The sequence below is a fragment of the Scomber japonicus genome, chromosome 1 (assembly GCF_027409825.1).
Source record: "Scomber japonicus isolate fScoJap1 chromosome 1, fScoJap1.pri, whole genome shotgun sequence".
NCBI lineage: Eukaryota > Metazoa > Chordata > Actinopteri > Scombriformes > Scombridae > Scomber > Scomber japonicus.
Window position 1 is genome coordinate 9,398,875 of NC_070578.1, and position 23,454 is coordinate 9,422,328.

At 40.6% G+C, this 23,454-nt stretch overlaps 1 protein-coding gene across 1 annotated transcript; it reads left to right on the forward strand.

Annotated features, from left to right (window-relative positions):
• rhpn2 (rhophilin, Rho GTPase binding protein 2) lies at window positions 1–23,050 on the forward strand. Its single transcript, XM_053318678.1, has 14 exons — window positions 1–110; window positions 4,325–4,453; window positions 9,738–9,813; window positions 10,804–10,881; window positions 11,643–11,767; window positions 12,647–12,813; window positions 15,120–15,307; window positions 15,562–15,718; window positions 17,764–17,883; window positions 18,027–18,221; window positions 18,722–18,798; window positions 20,507–20,653; window positions 21,895–22,050; window positions 22,738–23,050. The coding sequence occupies exons 1-14, from the start codon at window positions 76–78 to the stop codon at window positions 23,002–23,004; spliced, it is 1,917 nt and encodes a 638-aa protein (XP_053174653.1). The 5' UTR covers window positions 1–75; the 3' UTR covers window positions 23,005–23,050.
• The last annotated feature ends 404 nt before the right edge of the window (window positions 23,051–23,454 follow it).

The window sequence follows — 23,454 nt, forward strand, 5'->3', positions numbered from 1 at the left end:
AACCCGTTCGCCCAAACTGGACGCAGCAAACTGCAGAATAAGCGAGCCAGTGTAAACCAGCAGATCATCAAACAGATGAGGATGAGGGCCGGAGCCGAGAACCTGCTGAAGTAAGAACTAAACTGATGACTGACAGTACTTGCAAACACACTGTACAGAACTTTGATGCGCTTCAATCTTCCCACTTTGTTAGAGTGGAAAAGTGGGCAGATTGAATCATTCTGTAATCTGCATATGTAAGAAAAACAAAGGAATAAGGATAAGTCACGGCAACATTACACGCATGCAAACACAGATATGCATTTGCATTTGTTAAACATTTATCTCTCGCGCCTTCATCTATCATTTGTTCTGCTGTGTTGTCAGCCAGTTATGTCACCGTGTGTTAGGTGTGACCTCTGTTAAACTGCATGTGGTCTGTTGATGTTGGGACAAATTTAACTTCACTTCTTTCATCGTTGTGTCATGGGTTGTCATGTCTCACTCAAAACAACACAGAGAGGGGCAGATGATATTAGGCGACAACAATCTTGAAGAGGAGCATTCCATGTAGACTGAAAACAAAGAGCTACTATGCATTGTGGCTTAGAGACACTGTGAAATGTAAACATCTCGCTTGATTGAAAAGTTATGAAACGTCCTGTCGTTATTTTTTTAAAGATAGATTTTCCATTTGTAGTATTCTGGTCTATGCAGCTACATTAACAACTGTACATTTTGTATTCTTGTTCTGTACACTTGTTCTGTCCTTAAAGGTGAATTAAGTGTGAAACAGGATGATATATTCAGCAGCTCACAGACTGTGTTTCTATTCTCAGGATTTAAAAACAAAGTCTTCTCCCTGCTGAAATACTCAGTCTTGTATGGTGGAATGACCTAATTTTTAAAATCAGATTTCTCAGCAGGTGCAGTATGACAGAAAAAATGAGGAAGTTAACTGTCCTCTCAAACAACTCAACCTCAGGCTTTTTGTTCAGCCTGGCACAGTGTATTTAAACTTTTGTATTATGGCTTCTTACATCTTTTCAGAAACATATACTATACAGTCACCAGCAAAGCAAAATGTATGCTGGGTTTTCTGCAAGGATCAGTGTCAACAAAGCTTTAAGCTAAGCCGAAGCTCTGATCCACGAGTCAAAAATGATGCATGTATGGTTTAAGAGCGCTCAGGGGCACTTGAGCAACAATGCATTGTGCACAGGTATTTACCCCTCCTTCTCCTCTGTAGCTTTCAAAGCAGAGGCCTTTGTTTGTCTGTAGAGCAGAGTTGACTTTTAGAAATGCTTTGTAACATGGCGCAGATGCTCTGTAATTAGTATCTGTTATTACTGCTTCATTTACACAAAGGGTTTGACAAAGTTATGTGACATAACTGAAGTTAGGTAACAGTACGTTTTAGAAAATTAAAATCTTATCTAAGTTCATCTTCCATATTACATATACAGCAGATTTGTTGGTTAGTCCGATTTCCAGTCTGTTTCCGAGCTGTGACAAAGGAGGATGATTTGTTTTCCTGAACTCCACCAGAACCTGCTATACCGGAAAAAAACAAAACAAGTCTGTCAGCTGCTTGCGGTCTGGAGAGATAAAAATAGTCAAAACATCTAGAGTAATAAGACTTTTTATTGTTGCATATTTTAAGCCAAATACTGGAGTTCAGAGGAAAGCTCCTGCACAAGTGTAGACAGAAATAGATGGTTATTAGTGTCATAAAAGTGGTGTTTATTGCAGGCTTAGGGTTACAGTTGTTCCTGTTACTGTGTGCAGCACTGTGTTTTTTGCACTGTGATTGGCCAGGATGGTACGTCACAACAGTCAGGACAGTTAACAGTCTGTGTTACTGTGAGTGTAGCCTCAGCTTCTTCTCCCACTGAGATTCCAGGATCAAGTCTGTTTCCGTTTGCATTCAGATTGGTCTGGTGACCTGTGTGTGTGTGTGTGTGTGTGTGTGTGTGCGCGTGTACAGTGTGTGTGCATGAGGTCTGTCTAAGCCTACAGTCAGCCTCAGAAGCGTCCGCATTCCTCCAGTGCCTCACATAGTCTGGCCAGCTTAGGCCAGGGGCAAACGGACTCTCTCTCTGTGTGTGTGTGTGTGTGTGTGTGTGTGTGTGTGTGTGTGTGTGTGTGTGTGTGTGTGTGTGTGTGTGTGTGTGTGTGTGTGTGTGTGTGTGTGTGTGCATCTGCCAGTCCAGCTGCAGCAGAGAGAACAGCTTGAATGCATTTTTTGAGGTTCACGTATGCTCTCAAATCATATGCAGCCTGACTGTATTTCTACCTGTGAGCTTCCATCTGTGTAAGAGATCCAGAAAATGACGTGAGCTTGTGCTCTATGTGAAAATAGCATCATTAAAAGATGCTGTCATGAGGACTTTCATTTTATAGTCATTATGGTCCAGGTTTTTCTTGCATGTCTTTTGTTGCTCTCAATTTCCCTACCTTTCTTTTTTCCCCTTCAAATCTCTTGTTCTGCATTCCTCTCTCTATCAGCAACAGGTGGAGTCAGTCTGGTCAGACCAGTTTTCTCTTCTCTTCTCTTCTCTTCTCTTCTCTTCTCTTCTCTTCTCTTCTCTTCTCTTCTCTTCTCTTCTCTTCTCTTCTCTTCTCTTCTTTTTTCTCTTCTAAAAACAAACATTCAGCACAGACCAGGTATATGCAATACATAACACAGTATCACAAATAGTTTTTATCTCTGTCAGTCATCTTATCTGTCGTCAGATCAAAAGCCTTGAGGGAAAAACTACAAACTGTAACTCTGCCAAAAGACAACAATCTTTTCCTAGAAGAGGATGGGGAAAACCTGAGCAAAACCGCATTTTCTGGTTTGCAGTTTGAGTCTCACACACACTGTTGGATGATATTAGATATTAAATTAGATATTAATAACAGCCTCTGGGCTGGAGAGCTGACGTCCATCCTGTCCAAACCACAGCACCTCTGCCTCCTCCACCCTGATGTTTTCCCCAGACCCAACCTCTCCAGAAACCCCCTCTGCAGGCCACAAGGAAGTGATGGTGTGGTGGGAAAACTGAAGCAAGGGTAGACAACTCTGTTATGTTCCACTGTGTTGTACGGAGGGAATAACTAGAGTCAGGAATATGGTAATGTAGTGTAGCTGTGCTTACCTGAAATATAAGCACTATCACCTGATTGAATGGAGTTTGTAACCTAGTTTTTTTTCTGTGGAAATAACATTGATATGAGCTGTCAAAGATCATATCGGTTAAAACATACTTTTCTCTCTCCAGCTCTCTAACCTTCAGCTGAACTGATTCTTTTTTCTTTCTTTTTTTCAAACTCTTGCCTGCCAGCGCTTCTTAACATTTCAATTCTCTTGTTAAAGATCACATCCTCTGTAATTACAGGGTAGAGAGAGAGATCAGGTGACAGGCTCTTACTGAAACATCTCCAGACTTACAGGTTTGGGACAAGTGTGTGTACGTGTGTGTACGTGTGTGTACGTGTGTGTACGTGTGTGTGTGTGTATGTGTCCCATTAGTCAGGACCCACAGATAATGTGTACTGCTTCACTGTAAAACACAGATAAGAATATTGGTGAGACCACTGAAGTGTGTGTGTGTGTGTGTGTGTGTGTGTGTGTGTGTGGTACCTTCACACAATGGATGCATGTGAAAGGTTGTTTGTGTTTTCCAGCGCTGCATCATAAATTTAGCTTTACAAAGGAACCAGCAACTGACAAGCGCACACACACACACACACACACAAGCAGAAACATACTGGGTAGAGATTTCATTGCAACCTTATCTCTAATCTGCAGTGAATCCTAACCCCTTGTGTGCACACAGATACACGCACACACATACAGGAACATATTGTATTAATGTGCTCGTCTCCTCTGCTATCTCAGCAGGAGGTTTCAGCTATGCTTGTGTATCTCACCTCTGACCTCTACTGATACTCTGACACTCCCCATTGTGTCAATTATTTTATGTTCATCTCATCTGTAACGAAACATAAAATATCATCACATGATACTTTGTTCTGTCACAGTGGATTTTATTTACAACTAGACTACTACAGTTGTGATTCAGAGATCTTGGTTATGCTGTTGCGTGCAGGGGAATAAATCAAGTGCACAGTGGGTCACAGTGACGCAGGTCTGTGGTCCAGAACATGTGGGCAGGAACGCTTGTTTTAATAATCAGCTGCAGGAGTTTGGCTGCACGGGACTGGATAATAACAAGCCTGATATTTCTTTTCTTTCCCTCCTCCCTCTCTTTATTTCAAACTATTTATGACCTTTCTGTCTCTGTCTTTTTCTTTCTCTGCATCTGTCTCTCCCTCCCCAAACTCTCCCCCCTCGCAGGGCGACATCTAACAACAAGGTTAAAGAGATGGTTCTGTTGGAGCTGAGTTATGTTAACTCCAACCTACAACTTCTGATGGGACAGCTGGAAGGACTCAACAGCTCAGTGGAGGTCTACCAGAACACCCAGTAAGTAAAAATATTTCTGTTACTTCTACTACTACTTCTATAGCTGCCATAGCTGGTACAATATGCCACCACTATAATGAAAAAATCATTTAAAAAAAGGCAGAAAGTCAAATTATAGGAGCCCAAAGTTACACCCACTGTACAGGCTTGTTGAGGACGTTTATGAAATGTACATCAAATGGAAAAAACAATCACTCACCAAAGCAGAAGATCTCGTGAGACTTTGATTGTACATCGTTTTGTGCGGTTTCCTGTTAGCCATGCAACTAACATTCTGCGCTGTTTGTTCACAATTTGACTTCACCAGTGAGGAGGGCTGCGGTTTGGTCTTCAGTAGCAATGTGTCTGCAGGCAATGGAATTCAAATGACTTTCAATTATGGATTATTTACAGGTTTATTTTCATGCTAACAGCCTACGATGAGACTATTAAATAGATTGCATGATGGAAATGCACACACACCAGCCAGAGCTCTCTGCAGTTGCCACAAATGAGTGTGGCACCAGTCCTCCTGCCACATAATAAGGCCACCACTGACCCCAAAGTCTTGAATATTCTGTACAAATTTAACTTTAATCTTAAACTAAATCTGGTCCTAATTTTCATTTCCTAAATTTACAGAAGTGATGAGTGGAAATTGTGAACTTCATTCCACAAAAAGAAATCTAAAGCTAAAGCTAAGGCGGGTGCAGACACAAAGTGTTGATTGGCGGCCAGCAGGAGACTGATGGCTCTGACACTGTATTTAAGTCATCATGCACTCTTGCAGATGAAAGACACTTGATGACAGAGCAGCAGAGAAAATGAGTGTATGAAGGAAGAGGGATACAGAAAAGCACAAAGACAAAGAGCAAGAGTTTGTTGTTGTTGAACTGGAGTGGCTGGTTTTTAGAGACACAAAGGACAGAGCAAAAAGGAAAGGATGAGCTGAACGTGTATGCAAAATAAGATAAGAATCTCACACAAGGCTTCGCTCTCTGCAGTCTGATGATCATGTGGGCATGTGTGTGGGTGGGTGATAAGTGTTAGGTGATGGGTGAGAGACTTCGGTGTTTTCTTTCTGCAAAGTCGAGCCAAGTTTATAGGGTGTGAATGATTTTGCTGTATGTATGTCATGGGGACACACGCTTTGTCTCTGTCACGTGTCAAGTAGACCTGAATAAATTGAAGACTGATACGGAAACGTGGGTGTTTATAATAGTGGTGAAACATATTCTGTGGAGATCTAACTGTGGTGCTTTGATGTGAGCACTTCAGTGGCTGGGTGGCAAATGACGAACAGAAGGCAATTCAATTTATTCCATTATGAACATATAATATTTTAGAAAACAGCTTTTCTCTTGGCCTCTAGCTCTCTACCACAGACTTCCTGCCTTGATGTCTGCTTCCAGGTGGTTCTTCTTATTAAGAACACTAAGAACACTTGAAACGTCTATAAACCATCTGCTTACACATAGTAACCACACATTCTCATAAGCACACATTAGGTAATACAACATTCATACTCACTCCATCCATGATTAATGTAAAAACACTTATGATACATGCACACACAAAAAATAGAAGATGCCAAGTAACCAATGACAACCAATCAACAAAATGATGAGAAGAAGGTAGGGAGATTGTGGAGGATTATGTGGGATGGGGTGTTGTATGGTGGTAACTATGGTAACCATGCTGAGGGTCATTGAAAGAAATTGGACATGGTTGACAGAGTCATACAATCAGACGGTTTCTTTCATTCTCAAAACATTTATTAGGGATTTCTTAAAAAGCTGCTGACCCAGCTGAGTTTTTTTCTTCTAAATTCAGACAAAAATGTGCTCATGAACCCAGAGTACCCACTTTTGCAGGCAAGACAAAAAGCCCTGATTAAATGATTAGTTTGTTTTGCTTGCAAGGTCTTGGTGCTGTAAGGACCAGGAGGGTTTAACCTGGTTTTAATAAATCAGCAGCCCTGCAGACGGGGGGGACTCCCTGTGTCTGTTCCTAAGAAGATAGATTTTACAGCTCAGGAATCCAGAGAGGCAAATCTATTCCTGAATGTTATTTGTATTCCACTCAGTGATTTAGCTGATTATTTTACCAACTTTTAATGTTTGGTGTGTAAAGAATTTTAGAGCATTGCTCAAAGAAACAAGTGAAATCTGTAATTATTGGAAAAGAAAACATTGCACTCCAGCCACTAAGAAAAAAAGACACTTAGTTCAGTTTGCATGATATCAACATTCAGCAGCTGCCTCTCACTACCAAGTTTAACTTCAAGTGTCCTCTGTCACATGGGACCAGACAGACTCGAGTGTGGGAACATTCAGATGCCTCGTCTCTTAGAAAAACACCTGCTCACTGCTCCATCCAGAGACAATAGGCAGGTTGTGAAACTACCATCACCTGTCCTCCATTGTGTGTCTGTTTTGAAAGAAGTTTAAACACGTGCAAAGTGTTAGCATCATCATATTCGCACTACCCGATTTACAAATGGCCATACATAAACGGAGAGTGTAGATAACATGTACGGTGTATGGGAATATTGGATATGTTGAGAAAGTCCAACCCTGTTATTTCTGAGCAGGTGTGTCAGTGAGATGACGCTCTACGGTCACAATAGAGCATGAGCCTCCTTGTCGCTGCCTGAAACACAACCTCTGTCTTATGTCCAAGAACAAAAACCTCTCCTCGCTTTTCTAGGCTTTTCCCACCAGTCCACCGTTATCTGAATAGTGTCCCTGATGGTATTTCTCACTCAGACTAGATTCAGCTGGTTTTGGCACACGTACAGTAAATGTGACTGGTGTGTACACATGTTGTACATGAAGTTAGTGACCCTAAAAAAGTAACACCCAATTACTGCAATCCTGACAGTCTCATCAAACATGGGAACTAAATGAATGATTATGCTTTTTACTTGCATTAAGGAGTGTCATAATACTTTGGTATTAGTAATCAAGCCTTACTTGTGCTGTGATTTGTGGGTTAGTACATATTTGTTCAGTTCTTGTGTGTAATGTTCTTGACCTTGAAAACAAACTGAACTCTCCTTAATGTGCTCTGAATCAGCACAGCTTAAGTGATGACGAACGAAAAAAAGACAAAGATATCAGCACTACAGACTGCTTCATTAACTTTGCTACAGGAGACAGAATGGAGAGAATAATTTTCACTTTTATTCTATTGTGTATGTGTAAGATTACTTTAGATGAGATGCTAAGATTCTGCAACCTCTGAAAACTGGTTGTACTTTTAATGCCTTGATGATCAATCATATAACAAATAGGAGGGAAATAGTTTGAAATATGTACTTTTTTGGGGGAAGAGGGTTGGGGGCCACTTTGCCTAGACTAATAACTTTTTTGATAAAAGTTCAGTGAATCAGTCACCGGTGAGAATAACCAGGAGTTGCAGCACCTCTGCATCAGGAAATAATATTTTGATTAGTCCTCGAGTTCCTTCTCTACTGCCTGCACTGCTTAACATATTATTTTGCATTACGCTAACAGATATTGTTACTTCCACAGATACAGATACTGCTTATTTGCTTTCTTACCAAGAGTTAAATGAAAACATTGATACCACTCTCTGTTAAATATTAGGTCAGGAAACAGCTAGCTTAGTTTCACACAATGAACTTTGGAAACTGCTAGACTTGCTCTGTCCAAAATAAACCCCTTGAAAAATCATTGCTTGTCATTTTTACTGTATGGATTAAACAAATAGTATGGATTACAATTTTTTTTGTAACTTTTGGACAGATAGGCTAGCTGTTTCCGTCTGTTTTCAGTCTTTACACTAAGCTAGGCTAGCTGAGAGAGCGACTAAGTGTATTTCTAAAAAATGAAAACTACTCACTACTCAGCGCTTACTGGCCGTGACCTATTGCTACACAAGTCACCACTCAACTTCCATAGCAGTTAAACAATCCAAGCAGCCAAAACCTTGTACAATAGCCTGGAGTGTATCAGTATAGAGTGAAAAAAACAAAAACAAAATAATCTTAACTGTATATGATGAGATTGTGACCCCACATACTTTTTGATATTTAGTAAAGGGTTTAAGTTGTGCCGTGCTCTCTTTGGTGCAAACCAGAGCTCGGCAGGTCGGCCAAAGCCATGTCGTCTGTTTCATGTCTGGCGCACTGGCACTTTAACGAAGGGTGGTGTGTGCAAGTAGGGGCAGTGAGCTGCTGAGAGGCTTTTAACATTTCAGATTCCCAACTGAACAGATATCCTCATCCCCCATGCAGCCCCCCCCCCCCCTCTGCCAAACCAGAGAAAAGACCAGAGTGATCTCATCTACAAGTACTAATGGATTACACTGCAGCCTCTATCTCGCTCCGACAGTGTTTCTGATGAATGAGGTTTTCTGTGATTCACTGAGCCAGTATGCCAGAGGAATGCCGCCTTATCATCAAGTGATGAATGAGTTGTTTTTTTGTGGTTTTGACATCTTGTGCTGTGGAAAGGCTGAGCGTCTCTTTGATACTCTTGATTAAAATAGATGTGGGATAATTTGATGATTTGTTGATGTTTGTAATGTTAAAACGGAATCTTGCATTACCTGAAAGTTGTTTTTAGATAACCCTAACCTGTTCCTAACCGTACGATACACAAGCTTTTTTTTTGTTTTATGTAGTAACACCTCATTCTCCTGCTTTCAGAAGGGGAAGTTTTTTGGGGGTCTTTTTGTAGGCTATGTTCAAATGGCAGCAGGTATTTGTCAGGTTGTATTTCCTCAGCTCTGATAACAAGCTCAACCTGCTCTCCATCTGTCAGCAGCAAGGTCCTCCAGGTTCATACGACCACAGAAACTCCAAATCATTATAGTTTCAGCTGAGATCTGAGTGAGATGTTTATCTGGTGTTTAATGGTAGCCTGTTTTTGGCTTGATGTGTCAAAATGAAGAAAAAAATTATTAGCATTGTTGAAGCAGGGCTGCAGCTCTGCAACGATTAATTAACTGGGAGGTGTGAAACTTTGCAGTACAAGAGGATGTAGTGGTCCCATTCACCTTTAAATCCTACCTCCTGCTGTTAGCACCATCTGCCTTATCCAGACTTCCCCTCTATGAAACTACACTCAAGATTACTGTAAAATGTGAACTTTCTCAAGGGATAAAGTGGTTGCTGGTGTGATCAGGCTGTTACTACAAGGACACCTTCATGTGCTAGTGGATTAATGCTGGATATTTGTGTTTTTTGCTTCTTGGTCTTGCTTTTAATAATTGTTATTTGAGAATTAAATAAGTACTGATCATGTGTATAATTTCTATCTCTGTGATTTGCCTACAGTGAAACGGCCAACATCCCCCTCATTGCTCTGGGCCTGAAGGAGACAAAAGAAGTTGACTTCTCTACTCCGTTCAAGGTACAGAAGAAAAAAAAACCCACAGTTTCACTGTTCGCTCTTACATACTGTAAAATAATGTAATGCAGCCATTTGATTTCAACATTGCTCTCAAAGTAACCATAATATAGCTTCATTTAACATGTTTATCATGATTTAATCATCATTGCAACCATTGCTTCAAAGGTGGGTTAGCTTTAATGGGAAATAGCTAAAAATAAGGTTTAAAAGTTTTCAAGGTAACAACTGACATCTCACTGAGCTGTAGAGAAGACAGAAGAACAGTGCTCACCAGCATGTCCTGATCACTAGTTAATCAAGGGTTAGGATTAATGTCTGAAACATTGTGACATCATAAACGCAGACTATCTTCACAGACAAGCAGGAAGTTAAAACTAACCAACATGAACATAAATATGAAGACAGAGGCTTACAAATCTTGCAAACTTGGTCTCTAATCAGGATTAAAATGGAAATCTAATTAAAGTATTTGGGTCACATTATACACCTGCTACTGCATTATGTTAACTATTTATTTATTCAAGAACAATGCGAATATATAAAGACTTTTCCTGCTAATGAAAAGTGGGTCAGTAGTGATCAAGAATATAAAGTTATCATTTAGCTACGCAGCATCTCAGTAAAACACTATTGTAAAAGTCCTGATGACACTTTTATGTGCTTTGCATTCTCTTCTTGTTTGATGACTTGGTAGGTAAATTCTGCTCTACTTTTTGACGGTAATCACGCCTCAGTTTTGACGGCCGGGTTTTCCCTGCCTCTGCCTGGCTCTGATAGAATGGCGGCTCTCGCTAACCTACTTGGCACAGCTGAGATACTGTAGGACTTGGCTTCTGTGGGAATGTAAAGGAATGATGTGACAGTGTGAACTAGTTGTAAGAGAAGCTTTTTTGTGACTTAAAGGTTGCAGGTTAAAGCTCCAGAACACTTAATAACAGGTGGCTGGAATAACAGTGTTTTGTGATGTTGAGCTTTGCTTGTTTTGGACAGGACATCATCTTGGAGCACTACAGTGAGGACGGGAACCATTTTGAAGATGAAATCGCTGATCTGATGGACCTTCGACAGGTAGTGTAAACTTAGTCTCATGTGACATGATATAAAAAAGCTTTTCTTTTCTACACTAGTGGTCTCTAAATTACCACCAAGAAAACAAAGCTTAGTTTTAGATTACTTCTGTGCTTATGACCACTGTTTGAACGCTGTTTATTTTAATAGGGTTTAATATGAGCAGCATTCATATCATTTTCTACCACACAAAGCACCATAAAATCCTTTTGTCTTGAGATGTCTAGAATTAAAGGGTTGGTCCACCCAAGTCACAAACACATTCAGTTCTCTCTAGACATGCAGATAGTATCGTTTTTTAGATATTGGTCTCTGGGATGACTGCCGCCACCCAAATACAATGGAGGTGAATGGAATTGTTATCCGGTACTATCTGGTGCTCATCTGAAACCTCATCTGAAACATCTGAAAAACAGCAACGCCCCCTTCCTTATCCACAGACTTCACTGTCAACAGATTTGTTTTCTACAAGAGAACTACTGATGTTTGTGGGGATAGTGTTGAGTAGTGTTTGGTGGTACTTGGTTTGAACAGCACAAGCAAACATAAATCACTACTGTATTCATGCTCAGAGGCGGCAGATATATAAAACTTAAGTATGTAAAAATAAATGCATCCACATTGCTAGATAACACTATTGTACGTGATTTATTTTTTATGTTTGTGATTTAGGAGAACTGATTCTTTAATGTGTCCTCACTGTGAGCCACATTATGGCAGACTTTATCAGATCTCTTTCTCTCTTTCCTTCCATGTCTTAGGCTTGCAGAACGCCGAGTCGAAACGAGGCAGGAGTGGAGCTGCTGGCAAAGTACTTCAGCCATCTTCCTCTGATGGAGAGTCGATTCTTCTCCCCAAACCGCCAGACTGGCATCTTCTTCACATGGTACACACAGCATTACCTACCACATAAGAACAATGGCAATAATAATTATAAACCATATATAAAAGCAATTTCAAACAGCACTTAAAGGGATATTGCTAATAACAAGATGACATAATTTGGGAAATATAGAAAATAGGGCACAGCAGAAAGACAGCAGGTACAACAGTGAGATCTTTAAACCTCAGTCATGTTTTTCTTACTTCCTAAAATCCACAGATCAACTAGTGTTTCTCTGCCTAAAGCCATCAGGCTGTACCTAGTTTGATCAGTAAAAGAAATTGGTTTAATAGCAACCTGTTACAAGCAGATAAGAAAAAAATCTGTTTTGGCAGGGAGAGAGAAGTACAGTAGGTACTTGAAAGCATACCAGCAACGAAAAAAATGATCAAGGTCAGCAGCAAAAACGACTTTTAACTGAAGATAATGGTTCTAAAAAAAGAGCGCAAAAAGTTCATGTTGGTTATTTGTTATGAGATTAGTCACCAGTATTGAATGTGGATTTTGTGGGAGTAGATGGAACCTGTTCAGATTTATTTTCATTTATTTAGAGAAACTTTTGCTACATCCAGGACTTTAAAGGTAACCATGTAACCACTTCATGTCAAATGCATTTCATTCATTCATGAGTTGAGGGAGAAGATGAGCTTAAAGGCTTAATCCCTCTGAAACCTTTAGCTGTAAGGAAGAGAAAAAGATGGAAAGTCTAAATGTAGTTTAAACTCTTAGATCACTTGGAATTAGAAATGTTTAAATACACTATGTAAAATCCTTTACATTTTATAAACTCTTTTTGCTATTTACTTAACTTTATTTATTTTTTATATTTGTAACTGTTTTGAAGTCTGCTTGACAAATAAAAATCTGGTTTCTTTCTCTCAGGTATGACTCCTTCACCGGAGTGCCGGTGTGCCAACAGAACCTGTCTCTAGAGAAGGCCAGCATCCTCTTCAACATGGCCGCCCTCTACTCTCAGATCGGTACTCGCAGCGACAGACAGACCATAGTCGGCCTGCAGGAAGCCATCTCTTCCTTCCAGAAAGCTGCAGGTATGTAGAGATAGAACAAGCTTAATCAGATAATTACCCTCTCACTAAGCAAGAATGGATATTAGTTTCATTTCCAACATTCAAGACAAGTCAAATTAAAAACTTGGGTCATATTGAAACTGAAAACATTTTTTTCCTTTTAGAGTGACCTTAACAACAACAAGACACACTGTTCAGAAATAGAGTACTAGTAGAGTGCAAACATAGCCTTCTGTGAAGAATATGTGCCAGTCTCCACCCTCTGATTTCTGCTCAATGACGGAGACTGAATGCTGCTTCTTGACTTCCAAAGAATCACCAGTCATATGAACCGGTTTTCCAACCTTTTAGAGGTTTCAGGAAGCTCAGACAAGCCTCGATAGAATTATGACTTGGCAGCACAAGCAGAATTGCAGTATAATTACAGCTCTTACCATGCCAGGGCTTAAGTTATGTTGCTTTGATGGCTGTAATTTAGATTTGTAATAAAAAAAACAATTACTCTGTTTGGAGGTACATTGTCACCAGTGTAAAGAGACAGTAATAAACTAAGCTGGGAAGTGACAGGAGGTGATGCTAGCTGTAGCTGTAGAGGGGTCTCAGCTTGGCCCTTGGCAGAGCATAGGCTGCTACAGTTCCCTTTAGCCAGTGGCACAGAAGTGGTTTAAAGGATGGGAGGAGTCATCCAGCAATGGCAGAACCTCGAACTACGCTAGAAGACTAGCGAGGCAGTGCTCTGTTATTAAGTTGTCTACAGCTTTCTGTTGCCAAGTTTTTAATCTGTAAATAAGAGGGAGGCGTTCCCAGTTGGAACACAGATGGCCTTATTGCTTCAATCGAACATGGAAAAACTAATTTAAGAAGGTTTGTGTCTTGGCTCGGTTTTAAAGAAGTACACAGACATTGATCTCATGTTAGCAGTGGGCTTTTCTTCTTTCAAAATCTGAATTCAATCATTCAACCCTCAATGTGGATCCTCTGAAAACATATGTGTGAGAGAGTGTCAGTAATTAGGATCATTATAAAAGCATGATGAAAAAAAATCTCTTTCTTTAATTTTGTGGACCAACAAACTATATCCCTTTCCCAAATAGACTAATTGAGGATTGCCCATAAAACGCTTCCTGTTATGAAGCATGAATGTAAAAAACACCTAAACAAAAACAGTAGTTTTAAAAGCTTGATCACCAGCCTTTCTTAAGCCACAGCCATTGTCTGGAGTTGCCCATTCAGACATGTAGCACACATCAGGAGATTGTGTATGTTAGATCTGCTCTCACCTACTGTAAATATTCTGGTTTAAGTGAGAGGGGTGGTCCTGGGTAGAACAGACATGAAAAAAGTATGTGCAGTCGTCAATCAACCAGTTCCTAATTTGGTCATAAACAACTGAGTCTCTTGCTGTTCCTTCAGTTTGTCTGACAATTTTGGCATCGTCCCTTACCGACAGAAGTTCCAGAATCTCACCGTCTCTCCAGTTAGACATTTTCATTTTCATGTAAATGACCCTTCCAATTCACACTCCGATGTTTTGCATTCTTCCCGTGTCCCATCAATTGCATGATAGAAACATCACCAACACACCCACTCGCTCGCTGTGAATTCTCTTGAAAATGACCTGCTGTATTCACACCGATTCAACTGATTTGAACATTTGCATTCTAACATGCAGCTCCTCAGGGTAATGTCCATTTAACTGCAGGGTTGCAGTGCATGTGTGAAAGGGACATTAATGTGTACTTTCCTAGTCTTCAATCAGCGCCTTGTTGAATGTTGGGAAGTTGCATTTCATAATTCTGGGTTAGGCAGAATACATTAATATATTACAGTCTCTTTTCGCTCTTCAGCTGCAATCCACATGAGACCAAAACCCAAACTAAAGCAATGTTGGTTTGTGACTGTGACTGAAATTACGATTAGGGCTTGGACAAATAAGATCAGTAACAAATAAGGACAAATGGCAGATTATTTTTGGATTGTCTGCTTAGATTACATGAAAGGGCCCTGAATTTACCACACCTCAATTGCAAGTAAAATACTTGAAAAAAATTGAAATCCTTAGTGTGCAGAGTCTCAGTGCTCATATTTTTGTCTTCACATGTAAATGTTGGGGGGTTATGTGCTTGTCTTTTGAACATGAAATGTTGTTTTAAACTGTCCAAGAGGACTTTAGTTGAGATTCTAGATGCAGAAAGTAAAGAAGCCTTGTGTTTCCTCATCATTGTTTAGGCACATTTACCTCTTTAGTCTTTAGCTAGTAACACTAACAGGATTTTTATTTGTTTGGAATAGCTGTCGAACTGTGCTGACCTCTCGTTCTCCCTCAGGTGTTCTGAACCACCTAAAGGAGACATTCACCCACACTCCCAGCTACGACATGAGTCCAGCCATGCTCAGCATGTTGATTCGCATGATGCTAGCTCAGGCTCAAGAGTGTCTGTTTGAGAAGACTGCACTGCCTGGAATCCGAAACCAGTTCTTCTCTCTGCTCAAAATGGCTCAGGAGGCTGCCAAGGTAAATAGCAGCAAATTCACACAGACACAGTGCTTACATCATGTAGGTACAGTATTCTTTCTCGAGCTCTGATTGCATTAGGATGTACTGTACCTAAAGGGAATGTTAAGTAATAATCACTGTGGGCTCTGGGCTTTGGGCTCTGGAGTCACTTCAGTCACTCCAGAGTCAGATTCCTTATTTTAATTAGTGATTTTATCAACGTCAATGCTTTTAATGTGCTTTCAGTAACTTTATCTTCTTTTCCCTGCCAGGTCTCAGAAATCTATGACCATGTCCATCAGTCCATGATCCAGACGCCAATCAAAGACAATGTCCCGTTGTTCTGGTCCACCATGTCGCAAGTCAAAACCAACCACTACCGCTCCATGGCACACTACTTTGTAGCCTCAGCGCTGCTGGACCACCCGCGTAAGAAAAACTGTTTATTAAGAACTTTTGTGCAGACTTGATGTCTGAGAGATTACTGAGCAAACTCTTGGAAATAAATTAAGAATTAGTTGAAAATATCCCCAAAATAACAAACTAGCCCAACCAAAAAAATTGAAGCCTCAATGTTTTAGTCATGGCAAACAACTTGCCTTGGCTTGGATAGTCAGCAGTGAAACTGAGGGTAACTTTTTTTTTTTCTAGATTTATGCTTCATCAAATACACATACATATACATATAGTGTAATTAAAACAAGTTATTTTTCTGCTAGTCCTTATAGTCAGAACAGGAGGTGTGTGTAGGGTCAGGGTTTTCAGGCAACCCCTGCATTCCATCTATTCTCTTTTGTACAACACCACTGTGTTACCAAAATGAGTTAACAGGCGTAGATACCATCTGTAGAGTTTTATTCCCACTAAACATTTCTATCCCCACTCTATCTGAACACCTAATATACAAGTTTTAGTGTACTTGTTTTAGGACAGTAGCCCGGCTTTTGGCATTTGGGTTATAAAACTATCCTGAGACTTTAGCTGCCTGATTTTCAATACCCTGGAAAACTTGATCTTTCTCTTAAGAGTACTGTATGGGCCACTGGGTTGGTCATGTCAGATGGCTGGACTGAACCATTGCCAGCCACAATGCTCTTACATAACAGCTATTTAGAGCTACACACACACACACACACACACACACACACACACACACACACACACACACACACACACATACACATACACACACACTCACACACAAACAGTCCCCGTGGTAAAGAGTGGCTAGGTTTCTGGGAACTCTGGTTGGTGGCAGTGTGGGCAGAGTAAGGAGGAGAGCAAGAGAGTTTGAGGGGGAAAAAAGACACGGTTGGAGGGAGTGAAATTGAGTGGAAGTACTGTAGACTGCTGAGGGATTACAGTTATGCAGCTTCTTAATGCTGACTACATAATCAAGTGGCAGAGAGAGCAAGTGAGTGAGAGAGGAAAGGAAGGTGAGTGGTTTTTGTGAGTGAACAAAAGCCCTCCAGTGATTGATGCTGATGCCTTTTTAAATAGCTGTATTATACTACTTTAGTTTCTAATGAGTTTAGTTGTTCTTTTTATGTTGAAGGTTAAATACTTATGGGGTTTTGGACAGTTGATCAGGCTATATAACATTGAGAAAAAAACATCAGTGTGGTCTGTGCGACAAATAATAGGGTTTTTTTCATTCTTCTTCACTCTTCTATGCTATGATACTGACTTGAATGAATCAGTTAATTGAAAAGATAAAAATACATTAAAATAATAGCAATTTCTAATCAAATATTGGTTTCATAATTCCAAATCTACATCAGCATCAGCAGTTATTTCTCACTGCACATCTACCCATTCTAAATCTAAAAAGGAGATTTAAATGAAAGCAAATTTGAAGATGAAATTTATACTATACAGTGGATGGTCATAGTTGGTTATCGCACTATAAATGGGACGGGGCTGAATGGGGCACAACAGAGCGAAGCAACTTTTAGTTTGGCTCCTCATTAACGGATTCCTGTGTGAACGAGGAGAATAAAGCAATTAACCACAGGACTGTAGAGAGAGGACTCAGTACAGAAGTAGGTCAGAATGAAAATTGACGGAGTAAACAGATGAACCACAAACACTGATAAATAAATGCTTTATATTCTCTATGAAGCAGACTGGTCGGAAGAAGCTGCTGCAAAGTCCTGATGCCTTATTATACAGTACCTGTTAAATTGGTCAAACAGGAGCTCAAGGAGAGGAGACAGTTTTGGTTTATGTGTTTTCTGTGTACAGGCTCAAAATGCCGTAATGTTTTACTTTCCATGTTTAGGTCAAAAGTTTTTATATTCAGGTGATTCATCTTTTGCAATTATGATGTAATAACAAGATGTTCAATAGTGTAGTATTAGCCATTTGTGTCAACAGTGACTCCAGTCTTAATGGGAGATGATTCAATGTTTCATTCATTTACATTTAAGAACTATGAATCAGTTATTGATTCTTTGTTTTCTCTGTGTGTCCAGTGGGTCCCAGTGATGATGAGGACCAGCAGGAGAAGACCTTGTCTCAGGTCTATGACCGCCTTCCTGAGGGACGCTCTCCTCTGGACATCCTGAAGAAGAAAGAGGAACGCGAGCGCATTGGTAAGAGTTTTCACACAGGCTGAGCACAAGCAGAGATGGAAGAAAATAAAAACACAGCAGAGTGCCGAGGACAATTCACCTGACTCTCCCTGTTCATCTCTGTCCTCTCCTCTTTATTCTCTTTATTTTCTTCCTTCTCCCAGGTAAAGCACACATTCGTACGGCCATCCTGGGCCATGAGGAGGCTCTGAGGATCTACAGTTTGTGCCACCACTTGAACAAACTGGAGGTCCTGCAGGACATTTTAAAAGCCAGTCACGAGCGCTCACTCAACAAATCCTTTGAAAATGAAAGCGAGGAGGAGTTTACTGACTACATGGAGGCACCAGACATTATCTGTGAGTGTTTTTGAGACAGTACAGTACCACAGCCAATGAAAATATCCTGTTTGAGTAAACATGGGAAGTTTTGATAGAATAAGACAACTACAGGGGATTTATTATTATATTCAAGAACTATTGAACGTTTATTTGAGTGTCCGTTATGCGTCACTGAGGTGACAGCTATTCTTCCTGTGGTTGACATAGAAACTGACCACAGACCTTAGTGTCACCACAACAAACACTTAACGAATGACCCAAGCAAGACCAAAGTGCTGTGTTGATTTGTGAGGCTAGTCTCTCAGGAAACGGTTCTTAAATGGCTGCTATGTTGTGTACCACACCTGCTGCAATCAGACGTGATAACTGACATTTATGTCCAGGTACAGATGATGTAATGTTTACACTGCTAACTCCCGGCTCGCCTCTCTGCAGGGCAACAGTTGAGATGTGGTTGCGACAGTAAACACTGTTGAATGACAGCTTTGTGTTGTTTTTTTTCCCTCGTCTTTCCACAGCAAAAACAGAGCACAAAGCAGAGATGGAGGTTCCTGCTGCCACAAAGGTGAAAGTCACCGACTTTTTCCAGAGGCTGGTATGTGGGCTACTAATTTACTAATTTTACTTACACATTGCTGCTTTTTTGTATATATGTGTTGGTGGGTTTATTCAGCAAATTGACACAAAACGGCTCTGGATTTGTTATTTAAGATGTGGAATGTTATTTTCTTAACATCCAGATTATATTTTTTGTTATTTCTGAATACAATCACTCAGGGGTGAGTCTCCTGGAGGCTTTGGCTCATTTGACACCAGCCCGCCCAAAGTCTTCTCTCATTTTCAAAGCCTCTTGGACTTTTATCCAAGCAACAAATGCAACACTAACACTAACCATTGACAGAGGTGCTTGAACACCACTTGGGTTATTCTGGTTTTCACACACAAGCAGAATTCTGTCAAGAGTTGCCATTACAAGTAAGGGCTGCAATCGTGGGAAAAAAAAGTTTAGCGCAAACACACTTGTTACTGTTCTCATTGTTATGGTGGTGGCTGGGATGGGGGCACTAACATCCGCTGTCACTGGAAGTCAACTGTCCAAATCCTGTGCTACAGATATTCAATTGCCACTTTGCCAATTCTTTTATCCAACACATTTACATTACAATTACTATAACAAAAAAACAAGCTTTATTTCTTCACAAGCAAATAAATAGTAATGAGATCAAAGGTTAGAACTGAAGATCCCAGGCAGCTGGTTTAAGGGATCATCTCAGTTCCTCTGATCGTAAAATCACATCTTGCTCCGTATGAAGGACTTCATTAAGAGTCTCAACAGCAAGACTCAAATCCCTCCAAATCTACACAGAGATGAGAGATAGAAAATGTAAACCCAGCAGTATATCTAACAACAGGTGACATTCTGCTGTCACATAGGATTGATTGTCAGGATTTAGCGAAGGAGAGATTTTCCCATCAGATAAGCAGCATGTTGATGGAAAACAGTCGTTCACTTCAGCAGCCTAAATGGAAAAGTAGGCCATGCTTGTAATTTGTTCTGTGTGCTCAATGGAAAATGAGCTGATGACAATTGTAATTACTGTTTAAATAAGTTTGCAACTAAAAGACAGCTGACTTGGTTTTTGCAGCCTCCTAAATATGCTTACTTTTAAAAGGTGGTCAGTGTAATAATTTGAGGTATTTTTGCCTGTTTACCTGCCAAAAGCAGTTCTCCAGTAATTTGAGTTCATTAAACCATTTATTTAACATTTAGTAAACTAAAAGATTTATTTATTATTTGTAATAAAAGCTGTAGATTTATTGTAGATTCATTGCTAAAGAAAATGCAGCCTAAACTGTAGCTCTTATTGTACGATATTGAAAGTACTGCATACCTGCATCTCGGCAGACAAGCAGATGTAACTCACTTTATTCAAAAAGTACACTATGGCTTGTGTGACTAGTCTGGTGAGGTTGTCAATCTAAAAAAAACCCCTTCTACTTACTGCTACTTCAGAAACCTGGAGGTGACAGAGATCGGTAATTTAAATATACTCATGGTCACATGACCTCTAGTCTGTGCTTATTACGAGGTCTATGTACTGCTGGGCTAATAGATCACAGGTGTGGACTTAAATCATGTTAACGTACCCTGTGCAGGGATCAGAGGGCATTAAACGTGTTGGATTTTCAGTTCCCCCCCTAAGGCTGTCACCAACATCTTTGAACTCTAAAACTCTTACAGGAGAGTATTGAAACCCTGCTGCCATATTAACCCCAGCATCCCCCACACTGTCTCCACACAGGGACCTCTGTCAGTCTTCTCAGCCAAGCAACGGTGGACAGCCCCACGGACAATACGACTTTGCACAGAAGACAGAGACCTTGGCTTCACCCTGAAAGGAGAATCACCCGTCCAGGTGGTTTCATTAGACCCCCTCTGCCCAGCTGCGGTGAGTTATCCTTTATTCCTCAGAATCAGAGACTTGAAATGGTCTCGAGACAGTTTGTAGCAAATGGAGTAAAATGTGCAAATTCATATGTATGGTGTTTTGAAAGGATCTTTTTTGCCTTAGGATGGTAAACTATGATCACATATTGTAGATCATAGCTTACTTCCACTTTCATTAACCCATGCATTTAGAGTTTCACATGGAGGATAGGTTTTCATCTTATTAGGGCTGTGTCATTTCAGTGAACAGAAAATATGTCAGGCACCATGCTCAGTCCTTTTTTTTCTGTCAAACTTTAACAAAAGCGAGATGCATAGGTTGCTTAATATTAACTCCCTGCAGCAGGATTAACTAGCAGGGAGTGGCTTTGTCTACGGTGGGAGAACTAACAGTTCAAAATCTTAGGCATGCTTGCAGTCTGAATATCAAATAAGTTCAAATTACACAGTCTTATCTGCTCAGTGATCCTTTGATTAAATGTAGTCATTCTCAGAAACCTTAACAGGATTCAGCCTCAAAGAAAGTTTGTAGGCACTCCCTCCTCCTCCGCCTCCTCCTCCGCAGGCACTCTGGCTACTAATTTAATTAAGAATCAGAGAGTATTTACTCTCTGCAATCCTTTCAGTCTGACAGCTCATTAAGAGGTGCTGACAAAGAGCAGAGTCTTGTTTAGCCCCATGGGTTATGCAGCGACACAGATTAGTAGCATTATATAAGCCTAACTAGGCCAAACTCTTTATAACTTTTAATACCGTATTCAACAGTTTTTATTTAGAGTGGCTGATTCTCTGGAGCTGTTGTCCTGCGTCTGGTGAACACAGATCAAGTAATCAGACATAAATAGTTGATCTCATGCAGATAAGACAGATATCCCTGAGCTATGAAATTATGTACTCTGGTACAGTTTGGAGAGTTATGATTCTGCACGTACACACACACACACACACACACACACACACACACACACACACACACACACACACACACACACACACACACACACACACACACACAGTGCTGCTGCAAAAAAGCTTTGTTTGGGATTTCTCTCTCCGTCTAAACATCAGTGTTTGCTCTGCTGAACCGAGCTGCCTTCAGGGTGTTGAAGGAAAGTAGGTGAACCTGATTCACTTGCCAGCCCAGCAAAGCTTCAGTTGTAAATATTTACTCTGCCTTCTGCTGTATCAGGACGTTTCTCTGGCCTCTTATCTTATACCTGTACTTTCTCGTGTCATTTTCAGGCTGACGGGCTCAAAGAGGGTGACTACATTGTTGCTGTGGGCGACACTGACTGCAAGTGGATGGGTGTGAGCGAGGTGATGCGGCTGCTGAAGGACGTCAACGAGGAGGGGATCGACATCCAGGTGGTCAGCATGATGGACAGCAACCCTCCCATGGTATGCCATGTCCCCTTTCCTTCCCTCCTATTGGCGAGAGGAAAGTCACCTGTCTGGTTTCCCTGACTGACATATAGTGACAGCAAAATTGGTCTTTGTCTTAGATAACTTAACAGCATTATTAGAGTTTCAAATTTCTCTGTGAGGTAGCTAAGTAGTCAGTACAGTTTCCCATGAGAAACGCTCTCTGGATTTAATTTAGTGTATTCAACAGATCTCAGCTGTGTAAATAATGTGTCCAGAGAATAAGCTGGCAATTGTAAAGCCAGAGCAGCTTTTTTATATTTGGATTGCATATAAAATGGTTTATGGGCTGGTAGTCTAAATATCAGGACACAGAGCTGAAGACTTTTTAAGGCTCATTCTCATTCAGGACATACATAGGTTGGACAGTACAGCAGTGCAACACAGCACAGGATAGTTATGTCATAAAATGTCCTAAACATTTTTATATTAGCTTGTTAGGAAGAGATTTATTAAACTCTACAAATTTTCAAGTAGTAGCTAGCTGCATTTTACTGTGTCTGTTCTAATATTTTGTCTAGCCCCCTACAAATCATATCAGGCACAAGTACAGTTTGTTATGATTCTGGGTATTTATTGATCCTATAAAACTGTGACAAAAACAAATCAAAAACACATCTGTTTCTTTCCATTAAATGTCACTGTCAATCTCTCTCTGTTCAGCCAACCAAGAGTGCCACCTTCTGCGGAAACCTGCCCAAGACCTACTCCATGATTTGTCTGGCCTTCGATGATGACGACAAGAACCCCAAGTCCCGCAAAGTAACCAAGAAGTCATCATTCATCAGCTGGGGCCTGAAGAACAAACTGAAGAGCGCCAGCACCCTCAGCCTTCCCACAGCCGACCACTCTGGTGCCCTGCCCTGGAATAAACCTCGTCCCACCTTCCCCAGCTCCAGCGCCTACAATAACGACAGTGTCCTCTACTGAGCTGGCTGCAAGCTTTTTACTGCCAGCTAGCGTTGTGCAGTACACATACTGAGCCTAATAAGGCTGTATACAGCACTGTGCTATACCCATACTGGAGCTGCTATGGTACAGTGTCGGTGCCCTTTGATTTTTCCACTGTAATACTGAGCAGTAGTATATGTAGCTTGTATATCACCAGCGTAATGTCTACATTTTTGCCAGCTACCTTGGAAAGTGACTGCACCAAATACTGTACATGGGTGCTGATGTAGGCACATGTGCGCACTTCCAGCACAGTTAACTACATCTTAAGTAAACTAGACTGTACAGCAAGCATTATGGGAAATCACTCTGTACCATGCCAGTATGCGTACAGCACAGTACTACTGCACTGTGGGAAAAAAAACATACCCGTTATCATTCCAATCTATATATATATACACAGCACTGAGACAGACTGTCATCTCAGTG